The sequence below is a fragment of the Somniosus microcephalus genome, chromosome 7 (genome assembly GCF_052327205.1).
Source record: "Somniosus microcephalus isolate GS21.2 chromosome 7, FLI_Smic_1.0, whole genome shotgun sequence".
NCBI lineage: Eukaryota > Metazoa > Chordata > Chondrichthyes > Squaliformes > Somniosidae > Somniosus > Somniosus microcephalus.
The window spans coordinates 235,652,411-235,664,834 of record NC_140993.1 but is presented as its reverse complement, the minus strand read 5'-3'; the positions used below and the strand labels follow the sequence as shown (position 1 = coordinate 235,664,834).

Below are 12,424 nucleotides of genomic sequence, written 5' to 3'. Positions count from 1 at the left end.
ACTTGAGCTTTATTTTGAATGTAATTCTTTAAAAACTGCATGGATCGAGTTAACTCAGCCTCTTCGCTCCCCTTGCGAAAAATTGAGGGTTCATAGTTTTGAATTACAGCAAATTTATACTTGAAAATGTTATGCATGTTTAACTGTGCACTTTGTACTTAAATGCCAAATATAGGATGAAACAAGTTAGTACAGTACATTTTTTAAATTAAGAAAAAATACCAAGTAAAGATTTTCTTAACTTTATTTATATAAAACAAACTAACAATGCCCATAAACAAAGCTAAATGCATACTCCAGCATAATAAAATGAGTTAGTACATCAGTAAATGGTTTTTGACAGCGAGGTTGCAACGGTAACCTCTGTACTATAAAAAGTGGAGTTCAGTTACTTATCAGTATTCTATTGACAAACTTGGAGTGAAAACTTAGATTTGGATATCCAATCAGGGCTAACCACCCGGACAAATAAAGTAGTTAAAGTTACTCTAAATTTAATGGTTCCAGAGTCACTGCTGGTTAAACAATCTTACTATAATTTTCTTGATGTAGCACAGTCAATGCCTTGTGAAAATGAATATTACTATTTCATTATATATTCTAAATTAAAATTCATTTGTCCAAGCATGTCACAGATACCGGTAACTGGAGCCTTCTAGTTTGAATTGAAGGCTAGCTACGTTGCAGCAGAAATGCGAGACAGACATCGCTTCCGTTAGAGAATAGAACGAAAAACATGAGGCAGTTCAATTTATTGAAAAAGGCTTGAAATGGAGAGCAGAGAAGCACGATTGTCATTCCGTAATCGTTTTTTGGCCTAAATTCAGTATTCCCCTTTACACAACCATTTGAGCAACATTTAAAAAATGATTCTATATATAATTAAATGTATCCCACTGAGAGGCACAGTATAATTCAAAGAGTAGTTTTATCTTTTGCCTACTCAACGCAGTAATTTTTTGACACCAACAGTTTTAATAAGTTTATATAAAATTCATAAATTAAAACCGGCTCCATTCTGAAGATTTATATTGTAATGCTTGGTGTGACACTGAAACAGAACTAAGGTTCCACACTGGTCAACGTGTGCTCCACATGCTGCATTATAAATGGCAAGGAACAAGCACTTACAGATTAACCACACTCTGCCTTTGTTTCCTCATTATAAACAAATCTTTTTCCTGAAAGTTTTAAAAACTGAAATTTCTAGAATCTATATATTTTCTTTAGGTGCCATTCGGCAGCTAACAAACTAAGGGGAGCTCTGCATTACAGGGAGGGTGTATTCAACTTAGAAGGGTTGTTACTACATTTGCAAAATGGTACGATTTATCCTCAAGATGCTTTCTTCTCTTTCCAACCTTCCTAAATTTCTTCCCTTACCTGGTCTCTCCTGAAGGTGCTGACTGATGCTAAGGTACAGTTCCACGGTCACAGGAAATCCCCTACTTTCTCACCCAAACATCCATTTCTCATGTACGAGGCAGGGCAGTGAGTGGCAGCTGGCTATTGGATTAAGAGGGTATTTCAGATGAGCCCAATCCTGCACTCACTCCACATTCATACACACAGCAGGGTCATGGGGCAGCAGTCAGGAGTGAGTATCCTAGCTGATTTCCCCCTCTAGCTCAGGAATGCCGAGGCTAACTGCGGTATCTCTACTGCAGACAGCTTAGTATAGTGCAGGGAACGAAAGTTGCTGTTTTCTGGTCCCGGTATCACACCACAGCACACTTATCCAATAAACCCAGGAGCCCAAGGCCCATATTTTACATTGGTTAATTTTGTTGTATCCCTGACTTAGTGTGAACTGATAAGATCAAAAGTTGTGCATTAGGTTGGAAATGCTACTGCAGAAGTCAGTGGTTTGTGGTAATAGCTGGTTTATCTGAACTGTTGCTAATTCAAAAACTAGGTGCAAAGAGCTTTAAGAGTGTACATTAGATCTGAGGGTTTAAAAAAAAAGATATTCTAACATCTTTTGAAGGAAGTGCCTTTTATTTTGTAGCTGCTCACTGTACTGGCTTAGCCGGTCTTATCGCCACCATACAGATGCAGCTGTAAAACTTACTTCTGCTTTGCACTGGGGGTACAGCCCAGTAGATACCAATTTTGTCTGCATTGCAATAAAAATGTACTGCACCGGCTTTAAATGCTGCTTGTGTAAGGCACAGTTTAGACCCCAAATAATGCTGCACCTTAGACATCTGACTTTAAACAGGAAGTGTTGACGCCTCTGCAGATACAAGGTAGGTGCCTACGAGTACTTCTATGGGGATCCTGTCGGATTGTCTACAGTAACTGTATGCCTTATAGTTAACTGCCAGTATTAAGAGGCAGCAACTCCTGGGGAATTATTCTACACATTTCAAAATCAGATACAAGTAACATGGCTGGATAAAAAAAAATGTACTGTTTTTAAACCTGCTTCTATTGCTTATTTTTTTTTTTTATATATAAGGGTGGAAGACCCATCTGGATTTAAATTGAAAATGTCGGCAGCTTACCCCGGTCTATTATTAGCTACTTCACCACTAGCAGTGCACTTCCTATCGTAGCTATCATAGGAAATTCTTAAGCTGCATGTGCTGTAGCAATAGTTTGTGTTATATTCATTCCCCTAGATGCTAACTGCTCTTTTACATTTATTGCAAATCCATAGTAGTACATTTGATTTTAGGTGCATAACTATCAAACACAAAATAATCACAGCTTGGTTTCCATTCTTCTTTCACAACGGTTACATTGAGAATACAGATACTGGAGTCATTCTGTTAGTAGTAAAATGAATCATGTGACGATGATCTTGAGGGGAATTTTTTTTTCCCCAACCAAAAACCCCCAGCATGCATTAACTTTCAAAGCCTTATAAATCTCTGGTTCAGGTGTTAAAGTGGCAATCAATCCAGTTCTTTATAACCATAAGCAAACAGCAATGATGGGGAAGTCTCAATTATACCCTAAAGATCAGTGAGTAGTCTGCACTTTCTACCACAGTGACTTATTTTCTATATAAAAACCAGCCAAATGCCCAATATAACAAGGTATAATGTCTCGCATTAGCCCTTTCAATTTTTATGGGGGAGGGGGGAGTGGGAGAGACAGATTGGTAGAATCATGCACAAAAGAAAATCTGCTTGTAATGTGAACTCTCTTTTTCCCCACACGGTCATGTATATATATATGTATATATTTAAAAACTACAGTCGAACTTCTTATCCATTTGACAGATTTTGTGGGGGAGAAAGTCTTGTGCAAGATATCATTTCACTGCACAGCCTGCTAATGTTTCTTTTGTTATTAACTATACTTGCCTTCATTCCTGCACCTTGGATATTATACCCAAAGACCACATTCTGGGGATTCTCGATTATCTGCCAATTTGCATCATCAACTAGGACTCTTTCCATTATGGCAGATAACAGAGTTCCACTGTAACTATCTGCATCTAAAGAACAAAATGTAATTTACATGATCATTCAAAGCTCTTCTTGCCCAGATGGTCTCTAAAGAGTACAGGTCAAACTGGGAAGACAAAAAAACCAAATGCATTATCTTTCCAACAGTCTTCACTGATGTTAAAATGTAACATACGCTCAATCATTTGGAAATCCTAGAGGGAACTCAGCATTTAAGCACACATTAATCCCTTTTCTTTTCTACCATGCTTTTCTCTTCCAGTTCTTCATCTTTGTGCTCTTCTGAATTTTCTTTAACTCCATTATCATCTTTGTGATGTTCAGCATTGTCTTGCTCCTTTTCTTCATCACTGGCTTCTGCATCTCCCTGGTCAATGGCTTCACCCTGAAGTAGTTCTCCTTCTTCCGGTTCATATTCCCCATCGGCCGTCCAGATTCCATAACACATGATGCTGATAACACCCAAAGGTAGACCGAAGAGAAAGCAGCCCAGGAGAGGAGAGGTCTTAAAAACAGACTAAATGAAGCACAAAAGGACACAAGAAGTCATTTTTTTCCTCCACATATGAACAAACAACAATAGCAAAACGGTTTAAAGGATGTTGTTACCTAGCACATTTTCTAAAATAATCCCTAAATGAAACTAGTCAAACAATCTAATAGTTTTACAACACCAAGGCTGTCCTGGCCAAAGTCACAAATGACATCCTCTGTGACTGACTGTGGTTGTGTTTGTTATGTTTTGCGGTTTTCTCTATCTTTCTTACTCAGACTTTGACCTCTATATTTTAGATCACTCTCATAAGCAAGTCCAAATGTCAAATGCCTTTGAGAGTACCTTTACTAGCACTGATCTAGGTAAGCTTTTGGCATCATGCAGGAAAACAAATGGAAACTTTCTTCTAATTACTTTTAGTTACTGGAATTATCCTATGCCTCTGTAAGCTCTCCCCCCCATTTAATAAGCAGTAGAGCATTACAACATCAGCCTTCATTTTAGATGCAACAATTAAGAAAATATATTTAACACAATATAAAGAAGCAAATAAACAGCAGGCACATAATACATAGTTGATCCCCCAAGGCATTGCATGGGAAGATCATGCCTCTGTGAAGCACCATCGGACGTTTTAATATATTGAAGGGGTTATATATTCAAGTTGTAGAATCAAGGCCAAGTGCAGTATTCTGGTGAAGCAGGGTTGGAGGGCAGGGATAATTGGAGCAGGCTGCAGCGATGTAATCCAGTACCTATTTTAAAGTCATACATTTTGCCTTATTTTTAAATAATACTTTGTTTTTTTTATTATTTATAGTCAAATAGTAAAACATATTGCCTGTAATTTGCGGTCAGCGGCGAAGCAAAGGCGTTCACCGCTGGCCCCAAAGTAAGCTTCCTACAAAGATCTTGTGATCTCTGTGGCGAGAAGTTTGGCTTTTCCGAAACGTAATTGAAATCCAGCGCAAGTTAATGGGGAATCCCTAACGCGAACTACTGTGACGTCAGCAAGCTGTCAAAGTAGTCAATCACAATGCAGAATTCTCAGACGGCGAACCAGGAAGCGGTTAAGCGCCTTTGATTGTAACTTTTCAAAAATGTTAGAGAGCAAAACAAAGATCGAGGATCTCACATGGGGGAAAAAGGTAAACCTGAAATAATAATGAACAAACATTTCTTTTTAATTAATTTTTTTTTAAAGTTTAACATTTTTAATTGTTATTAAATGGATAAATTTGACACTCCACAAAATTAAAATTAGTTTTTCAGGGCCATAACCTTTGTTTAGCAGTCAATGCACTGTTAAAATCCCAGTTACACTTAACTCTTTGGGTCCAACGGTAATGGGGCATTTAACAGCAGTATTACCGTGAAAAAGCCGAAGTTTGGGTCAGTTTCCATGATTTGACAGATTATGCTGATTGCCGGCTCTGTGGGGGGTCCACAGCGCAGCCAGTGTCGGAGCAGTGAATGACAGACCACAACTTCAGGATTTCTGTGATAGGCTGCACATGCGATACATCCTGAAGTTGCAGTCAGTTTCAAAGTGAAATGACGGCAAACGTTACCAGTTCGCCGTCACCAGGACCGCAAGTTCTGGGCCATTGTCATTGGGGCAACAGAGAAGTTTTTTGGAAAAATTTGTCCATGGGATGTGGGTGGTGCTGTCAAGGTCAGATTTATTATCCAACCATAGTTCCCTTGAGATGGTGGTGGGCAATCTCCTGAACCACTGCAGTTTTCACACTGACGGTGTTCCCACAATGGTGGGAGGTAGGGAGAGCACTGGAATAGTGGAGTATGGTGGCGACAAAGTCACAGATGAGGGTTTCAGCAACAGATGGGCTGACGTCAGCGTGGAGGTGGGTGATGTTGCAGAGATGGAAGTAGGCGGTCTTTGTGATGAAGAGCACATGGGGCCGGAAATGCAGCTCGAGCTTGAATAGAAGGCAGAGATTCCAAATAGTCTGGCCGGTGAGATACCGAATAGTCTGGTTTAGCCTGTGTCAGGAGCCGATGTTTAACTGAAGGAAATTGCGGCTCATCCACGACTGGGTGTCGGACAAGCAATCGGACAACAGTGGAGGGGTCAAGCGAGGTGGAGGAGAGGTAGATATGGGTGTCGTCAGGGTACATGTGGAAAGATGACCTCATGTATGCGGATGATGTCGACAAGGAGCAGCATGCAGCTATGGAAGAGATGGGGGGCAATAATAGATCCTTGGGGAACTCTGGAGATAATGGCGCGGGAAGAGAAGCCATTGCTGGAGATGCTGTGGCTCCGATCTGATAAGAGTGGAACCAAGCGAGAACAATCCTACTGAGCTGAACAACGGAGAAAAGCCGTTGGAGGAAGATGGTGTGGTCAACCGTGTCAAAGGCTGCAGAGAGATTGAGAAGGACGAGAAGGGATAATGCACCATGTTCACAGTCAGAGGATATCATTTGTGACTTTGGCTAGGCCGTTTTGGTGCTGTGGATGGAAACCTCTATGGAGAGATTCAAACATGGAGTTGCAGAAAAGATGGGCATGGATTTGAGAGGCATCAAAAACATTGAAGAACTTTGGAGAGAAAAGGAGGTTGAAGATGGGGGCTGTAGTTTGCAAAGTCAAAGAGGTCAAATGTGGGCTTTTTGAGGAGGGGGCGATTATGGTGGTTTTGAAAGAGAGGAACACAGTGCCTGAAGGGAGGGAATGGTTTATAATGTCAACTAGCATGAGGGCCAGAAAGCATAGTTGGCTGGTCAGAACTTTAGTGGGAATGGGTCAAGGCAGCAGGAAATACATGTCATGTAAAAAATGAGCTTGGAGTGGGGAGAAAAGAGAAACCGTAGAAAATTATGAGTTAAGGCCTAGGGCAAGGAGAAGCCCGGAGGAGGTTTGGCCTGCTGGGCAAAGGATGAGGTGTGGGGGGGAAGCAGTTAACAGATGGTCTCAATGTTAGTGACAAAGTCATCCAGGACCGCCTTGCAATTGTTGTTGGATGCAATGGTGAAGGGGGCAGGGGAGAGGAGTTTATGGAGACTGTGGATAGTGGCAGAAAAATGCTGGGGGCTATTTTTGTTCTCCAGGATGATCCTGGAGTAGTGGGCAGTTTTGGCAGAGGAGAGCGAAGCCCAATAATGTTTGATATGGTCCAGCTAGGTCTTGTGATGGATGGCTAAACCAGTTGTGCTCCAGGAGAGTTAGGATACTGTAAAATACACTTCCTTTCGAATTATATGTTCCGATGTTCTTAAAAAGATACAGGTAATTTCTTTTACATTATAGTACAAGTTTTTCATATCAATAAAATTGCGATTCCTATCAGAACAAACATTTAAAAAAATTCTCAGGCAAAAGTCATTATTTTATATTTATTGGGCCAGTAATTCCGGTCCCAACGCGTGAGTACGGACGGGTTACTCACGCGTGGGCCCGTTGGAAGTGCCGGATTTCAGCATGCACAGTGCATGCGCGGGAAACCTGCATTTCCTCCAAGGGGTTCAGAGGTCCAACGCATGCGTTGAACTTCCTTCCTTGACAGGTTTGCCCGTGTGTAAGGGACTCCACTTTTTAGAAATGTAAAAAGGAGACGTAAGGACTTGATTCTTTAAGGTAAGTGGTCTATTAGTTAAAATAACATTTTTTCCACAGCTTTATTGCTTTTAAGGACTTTACAGTAAGGTAAGTTTATTTTTAGACCCGCTTTCTTAAAAAATTATTTTTTTCAAAAATGTGATTAATTGTTTAAAATAGTTTTTTAAAGTTATTTATAGTTCATTTAATTAGTGGGATGTTTTAAAAAAATGTTATTTAAAGTTTAAGTAGTGTTTTGGGCGCCGTACTTTTCATGAGTTTGACAGTTCTTACTATCAAACTCATGAATGAAGTTTTCCCTCCCCTGATTGGCTGCCCAGTGCTCACCTGATCCCAGCCAGCACATCGCACTAACTACGCCGCTGGATCAGGCAAGCACAGCGCGCCGACAGCTGAACCGGGCCAGTGACAGGAATTCCAAGCAGGCCCAGGCTTCAGCTGTCGGCGCGCCAGGTAAGTGCACATCAGGGGCTTGCACGTGCGGCAAGCCCCCGAACCTAATTTCTGGGCCATTATTGTGCAAAGGTTTGCACCACAACTTTGCTTCCTTTATGCTTACTTTTACACTTGTCCCCAGACAGGAAGCAAAGAGTTGGAATAAACAGGTCTTTTCCCGAGTGGCAGGCAGTGACTAGTGGGGTACCGCAGGGATCGGTGCTAGGACCCCAGCTATTCACAATATATAAATGATCTAGACGAGGGAACTAGATGTAATATCTCCAAGTTTGCAGTTGACACAAAGCTGGGTGGACGCGTGTGCTGTGAGGAGGATGCAGAGAAACTCCAGTATGATTTGGACAGGTTGGGTGATTATACTGCATTTGCCATGCATCTGCCCAATGTGGATAAATGTGAGGTTATCCATTTCGGTGGCAAAAACAGGAAGACAGATTATCTGAACGGCAATAGATTGGGAAAAAGGGAAGTGCAACGAGACCTGGGTGTCCTTGTGCACCAGTCGCTGAAAGTAAGCATGCAGGTGCAGCAGGCAGGTAAAGAAGGCAAATGGTATGTTGGCCTTCATAGCGAGAGGATGAGAGTACAGGAGCAAGGATATCTTGCTGCAGTTGTACAGGGGCTTGGTGAGACCACATCTTGAGTATTGTGTGCAGTTTTGGTCACCTTATCTGAGGAAGGATGTTCTTGCCATGGAGAGAGTGCAGCAAAGATTCACCAGACTGATACCTGGGATGGCAGGAATGACGTATGAGGAGAGATTGGGTCGATTAGGCTTATATTCATTGGAGTTTAGAAGAATGAGAGGGGATCTCATTGAAACTTATAAAATTCTAACAGGACTAGACAGACTAGATGCAGGAAGGATGTTCCCGATTGCAGGGGAGTCCAGAACCAGGAGTCACAGTCTAAGGATAAGGGGTAAGCCATTTAGGACTGAGATGAGGAGGAATTTCTTCACCCAGAGAGTGGTGAACCTGTGAAATTCTCTGCCACAGAGGGCAGTGGAGGCCAATTCATTAAATATATTCAAGAAGGAGTTGGATATATTTCTTGAGGCTAAAGGGATCAAGGGATATGGGGAGAAAGCAGGGACAGGGTACTGAATTTGGATGATCAGCCATGATCTCATTAAATGGCGGAGCGGGCTCGAGGGGCCGAACGGCCTACTCCTGCTCCTATCTTCTATATTGCAGAGGCAACACAAATATGTGTTGGGTGGGATGGAGACAAACACTATTTGCAGAGGAAGCCTTTTGCTGCCAGTGCACTATATACAATTTCTGTAAGGCTTTAACCCCTTTTTTTTTCTTTTAAAACAGTTGAAAGTTGTTAACATTGGACTTTTTTTGTAAGCAAAAGAAAGAAAACAGTAGAAATTTGTTAAACGATGAGAAATCGGCTTTCCTGCAATAGTGATAAAAATACAAAGATGGCCCTTAAAAAACCCTCAGTTATCATATTGTACATTTTTAACCAAATGAACCATTAGCTTACATAATGCACAACAAGTCCTTCAATTGTATTTCTAGGAAATGAAACATCGGGAAAGCACGCCTCTGATGACTAAATTTGAGTGTAAATGAAACAAGATTTACAGATACTTACTAATATGGTGGATTTTCCATCATATAACAATCTTCTAATGCGATGATAGAAACTGTCTCCTCCTTGTGCCTGAAAATCGGGGGCAAGAAATAATTGTATTTACTGTCGAACGGAATTTCAAAAGAAATAGAATCTTTTAGAAGTATCGAAATAATAGGAGTTAAACACAAAAGAGCGCATCAGGCCTGGATGCTACGGAGAGGGTTTGCAACAAACATTCCAAATTTACTGCATCACCCAGTCCACATAAAGTGGTGGCATTTGGTACTCTGCAAAAATAAAGCTAGAAATGTCTATTTGGACAATTGCTTGTCTGAGCGTGCGGTTGAACTCCCAATTGAGGAGCAATTTCTGCATAACACTCATTAATAAGATGAGTTAGCACCATGCCCAGGTCCCATCACTGAGATCTACTTCTGAAATTGAAACACTTCCACATACCCTCCTCAGAGAAAACTGTTACAATTTAAACTTTCACTAGATGTTTTTTCTGGTGCCCAGCACAAAAGGTTGCTCCATAAGCAAGCCCTTACACCCAATGAACAAAATCATAACCTTATGCACAATGCACCCAATAATCTACTGTGATCGTGGTGAATAATGAACGGGAGAGTGGGAGAAATTTGTAGAGGTCAAACTTGCCATTTAAAAGAGAAAAAAATCAGACTTGTATTACAACTATTTACTATCCTTAAACTTACTTCGGCTGATCCTTCGATGATGTCAGTAATAAACTTAATCAAGTCCTCAATGCTCCCAATTGTTGTTTCTGGTAGAAAGTACTGTTGGTTTGAAGTATTCAGTACAACAATGGTAGGGACAACGACCTCACTGAAAGAAAATACGCAAGGGAATTTTTCAAACAAATAGTAATGGCTGATACAAAGTGATCCAACATTCTGGTTTACATTTCTATTTCAGAATACACATGAACGGTACTAAACAAATAGCCCCATCCAGTGGTGACAATTAGAACTACACCGTTAAGAGTTCACAGGGTCTAAATAGATGGACTTCTGCACTAAAACTATTAGTGTAGGCATTACCCTTTGCACATTTCAAAAGTGGTACAATTAAACCTTTGCAAAGAATTGAAATGACTGCTGTAGAATGTGAAATTACAAACAAAATTGAAATAAGGCTTATTTAAAAAGAAAAAAACTGGGTTCTCCCAATAGCTCAGTAAGTGCACTGCAGCGTGATACCAAACCAGCCAAGCTAGGAAGGCCCTAAGTTCGAGCATGCATTTGTACTGAGTTAGCCAATACCAGCCAGAATGAAAGTGGGGTTGCTACCATTGGTGTCTGCACTTCAGGGCTACAGAGGTCGAAGTGGGAAGAAAATCCGTTAGAGTTCCTGTTCCCCAATTACTGTCCAGCAATCCCACTGCAAAATGTGCATGTACGCGAGGGCAGGACCAGGCTCAGCTGTGATGCCACTTGTGGTAACCTGCTGACAGTTCACTGTCTAAATCACTTGAGCAAGACAGCAGAATGCTGCCAAGCCATGGAACTAGACTGTCTTCAGAAGAGGGGTAAAAAGTAAAAGGTATTGGCAGCGGCACTGCCTATATCTGAGGCACAATTTTGGAATTTGCAGCAAGAACCCATTTATTAAAGAGCTGCTGAAGATTTAGCAATAGGTAGTTCACTATTCCCCCAGGTTATCAAAATCGATGAAACACACGCATTTCAAGGATTTCTCTTTATGCTATGCTTAAGTGCAATTTTCCACACAGAAATGAAGATAAAAAAATCCTGCAATATATTAAAAGTTGTGCAATACTCCATAAGAATAATATTACCTCTTTTCTCAGTACTTCAGTCAAAATGGAGTGCCAGCCCCCCCCATGCTGCTGTATCCGAATTCACAGATTGAGAAAGGTTTGGTATCTTTATTCCTCTCTTGCTGTCACTCAATCTCTAATTTAGCTTTTGCACTCTATTTTTCCTCAGATTTCTTGTACTATTTCTCCAGTTATTTAACTCTCTGCATTTCTGTCTTTATGTTTGACGAGTCTCTTTCTCTCTCTGTACCAACTGGAAACAAAACCAAGGATTGAAAGGTGAGCCAGTTGCAGTTTTTTTCTCCAGACTAAATAAAATTACTGTAAACTTTTCTCTCCCTGAGGATTTGACAATAAGATTGCAAGGGTACACTGCTTGGTGGCACAAGTCACTTAACGTGGTGATCAAAATGAGTATTTCTTTAGAACAGCCCCCTTGGTCCACTCAAGTTACTTCTCCAGACAACATAATCACCAATAATTTTAACATCCAGAAACTTTTCCTGTTGAAGACACTGGAATTAAAATTCAAAACAGGTCTTGTCACATTTTCTTAAAATATCACAAACATTACTTTTTTAAAATAATTAGTTAAAAGTGAGGAAACACTTACTCCATTATGACACTGTTGATGTAGTCAGCTCCATCTATATGCCCAAACTGGAAATCCCTGTTAACACATTTAAATACGGTATGTTTAAAGTAAATACATTTTGAGGACCCTCAGTACACCCCATGAAAGACAGTTCTTCTTTCCACAAATGAGGAAGGAAGAGGGCAGCAGGCACATGGGAACACAACCACCTGCAAGTTCCCCTCCAAGTCACACACCATCCTGACTTGGAAATATTGCCGTTCCTTCATCATCGTTGGGTCAAAATCCTGGAACTCCCAAACATGAGTTTTCTCCTTCGGTGCAGCACTGAGGGAGTGCTGCATTGTCAGAGGCGTTGTTTTTCAGTTGAGACGCTAAACCAAGGCCTCGTCTGCCCTTTCAGGCAGACTTTAAAAATCCCATGGCACTATTTGAAGAGCAGCAGGGGAGCTCACTCAGTGTCCTGGCCTCAATCAACATC

At 40.9% G+C, this 12,424-nt stretch overlaps 1 protein-coding gene across 2 annotated transcripts in view; it reads right to left on the bottom strand.

Moving 5' to 3' along the window:
* Positions 1 to 226: 226 nt before the first annotated feature.
* The window catches only part of tmx3b (thioredoxin related transmembrane protein 3b), a 151,145-nt gene continuing 138,947 nt past the window's right edge, over positions 227 to 12,424 (bottom strand). For both annotated transcript variants that reach the window (XM_085993443.1, XM_085993442.1), the window contains 4 exons: positions 11,962 to 12,018; positions 10,264 to 10,393; positions 9,563 to 9,631; positions 227 to 3,936 (listed from right to left, as the gene is read on the bottom strand). In XM_085993443.1, coding sequence (XP_085849569.1) covers positions 3,643 to 3,936; positions 9,563 to 9,631; positions 10,264 to 10,393; positions 11,962 to 12,018 — 550 coding nt within the window. In that variant the 3' untranslated portion in view covers positions 227 to 3,642. The remainder of the gene's footprint in view (positions 3,937 to 9,562; positions 9,632 to 10,263; positions 10,394 to 11,961; positions 12,019 to 12,424) is intronic.